At 38.2% G+C, this 2,390-nt stretch overlaps 1 protein-coding gene across 1 annotated transcript; it reads left to right on the top strand.

Annotated features, from left to right (window-relative positions):
* The first annotated feature begins 714 nt into the window (after positions 1-714).
* Positions 715-1,986, top strand: LOC144784127 (zinc finger BED domain-containing protein 5-like). The gene has a single exon (XM_078662810.1). The coding sequence runs from the start codon at positions 715-717 to the stop codon at positions 1,984-1,986; it is 1,272 nt and encodes a 423-aa protein (XP_078518936.1).
* Positions 1,987-2,390: the final 404 nt, after the last annotated feature.

Genomic DNA, 2,390 nt, shown 5'->3' on the forward strand with positions numbered 1-2,390 from the left:
CACTTAATAGACACTGTGTAGCCTCTGTGGTTTGTTGTTGGCAGGGGATGGAGGAAGTGGGCACCTTAAAAGGAGAGAGTCCTGTCAGGTGCCATGTGAGGACTCTAAAATATGCCTTAAATGCACTGCTCACCCATTGGTGGTAAAATGTTGTTCTACTGTCTGTGACTAAAGATTATGCCTAACAGGTGTTTATGGTAATTGGTATAACATTGGTCCATGATCTTGCTGAAACAATATGCCTCCTGTGCAGATATCATACTGCCATCTCTTGCACAAAATGACTTTCTGAAGTGTTCTCGCTAAACTCCAACCCTGATCATATTTTCCCATATTATTGTGCGAATCTCTCTGTGCAATCAACAATGGACTGCTTCCACAATGTGGGCCAAATGAATGAGCTATGTTTAATTAAACTGAGCAAGTAAATTATCTTGAATCAGTGTACATAAGATTCTCATATCCATGCATATGATTTGCTAGTGTCCTCTGTCTTTTCAACAAGTGCTGATACAGTGTTAAAATCTTCTTACAGGTGCTGCTTCATCTCTAAACGTCAAAGCATATGTAGTCCGGAAATATCGGATGAGGGCAACCTGTAGTAGATAAAGTAGTGAAGGTCTACTACGTGCCTCACCAAAAAGCTTGGATAGAAATTGATTCCATTACCTGTAGTGAAATAGACTTGTCATTTGTATCCCAAACATAAGGAAGATGGATCACTGGCTTAACCTTAAGCGGAAAGCCACTGAAGAAATCAATGATGGGCCATCATGGTCAAAACAAAGTGATTTAAGTGAAAAGAAAAGGAAGTGTCGGAGATACGATGGTGAATATTTACTAATGGGTTTCACATGTTCAGGTTCAGAACATGAACTGCAACCACAATGCGTGCTCTGTTATGAAATGTTGTCGAATGAGGCCATGAAACCTTCTAAATTACGAAGACACTTGGAAACTAAGCATAAAGAACATGCAACTAAATCCATAGAATTCTTCAAGAATAAAGAGCAAGAGCTTCTAAAAAGTAGAAAGGTAATTAAGAAAACTGCAACAGGATCTGTTAATGAAAATGCTCTGAAAGCTTCATATGAAGTGTCCATGCTCATAGCAAAAGCTGGAAAACCTCATACAATTGCTGAAGAACTAATAGTACCTGCTGCCAAAGGCATGGTGACAGCAATGGTTGGAGACAAAGCAGCAAAAGATTTGCATTTGGTGCCATTATCTAACAACACTGTAAAAAAGCGAATTGACAACATTTCAGACAACAGAAAGGAACAGTTGATCGAAAGAATTTGTAAGAGTCTGTATTATAGCCTGCAAGTAGATGAAAGTACAGACATAGCAAATAAATCTCATCTTCTCTGCTACGTTAGATATGATTTTGAGGGGAACATTATTGAAGATTTACTGTTCTGTCGCTATTTGATACATACCACTGCTGAAGAGGTCTTCAACAGTTTTGATGATTTTCTGACATCAAATAGAATTCAGTGGTCCAAATGCATAGGAATCAGCACAGATGGGGCACGTGCCATGTCTGGGAGACTAACTGGACTTGTAGCACGAATAAGGGAAATTAACCCTTCAGTTGTATGGCTTCATTGTTGCATTCATCGAGAATCATTAGCCACTAAGAAGATACCAGAGGAATTAAAAAATGTCTTGAATGAGTCAGTCAAAATTGTAAATTTTATCAAAGCCAGGTCACTAAATTCAAGGTTTTTTGAACAGCTTTGTCAGTCCATGGATAGTGATCATCATCAGCTTTTGCTGCATACAGATGTCCGATGGCTGTCTCGTGGTAGAGTTTTGTCTCTGCTTTTTGAATTAAGAGATGAAATCAGAGTTTTCTTCACTGAACTGGAATCTCCATTTCCACTTCATGAGTGCTTACATGACTATACTTGGCTAGCTATGCTGGCATATATGGCAGACATCTTCACCCATTTAAGTGCACTCAATTTGAGTATGCAAGGATAGGTATCACAATTTTTAATGTCGAGGACAAGATTGAGGCAAGGATAAAAAAACTAGACTTATGGACTCGTCGCTTATCACAAAGAAATTTTGATTCTTTTCAGAACCTGAAGACATTCTTGGAATCTGCTGATGATGAATAATCAAACAAAGTCTTAGAAATGTTTATCCAGCATATCAAAGATATGTGGTGTAGTTTTCGTCAGTACTTTCCACTTCCAGATGAAAGCAAAAACTGGATTAAAGATCCTTTTAGTGTAGATATTGACAATTTAATGGGGTGACTGCATCTAAAGAAAACGGTTTGATTGAAACCTCTACAGATAGTGCAGTTAAACTTCAATTCAAGGAAAAGTCTCTGAGTCTGACAAATTTTTGGCTGCATGTACGAACAGATTACCCTGCAT

Source organism: Lissotriton helveticus, chromosome 10 (assembly GCF_964261635.1).
Source record: "Lissotriton helveticus chromosome 10, aLisHel1.1, whole genome shotgun sequence".
Classification (NCBI taxonomy): Eukaryota; Metazoa; Chordata; class Amphibia; order Caudata; family Salamandridae; genus Lissotriton; species Lissotriton helveticus.

What these genes read in the sequence shown, in the direction of transcription:
- LOC144784127 (XM_078662810.1), top strand. Translation starts at nt 715, where the DNA reads ATGGATCACTGGCTTAACCTTAAGCGGAAAGCCACTGAAGAAATCAAT.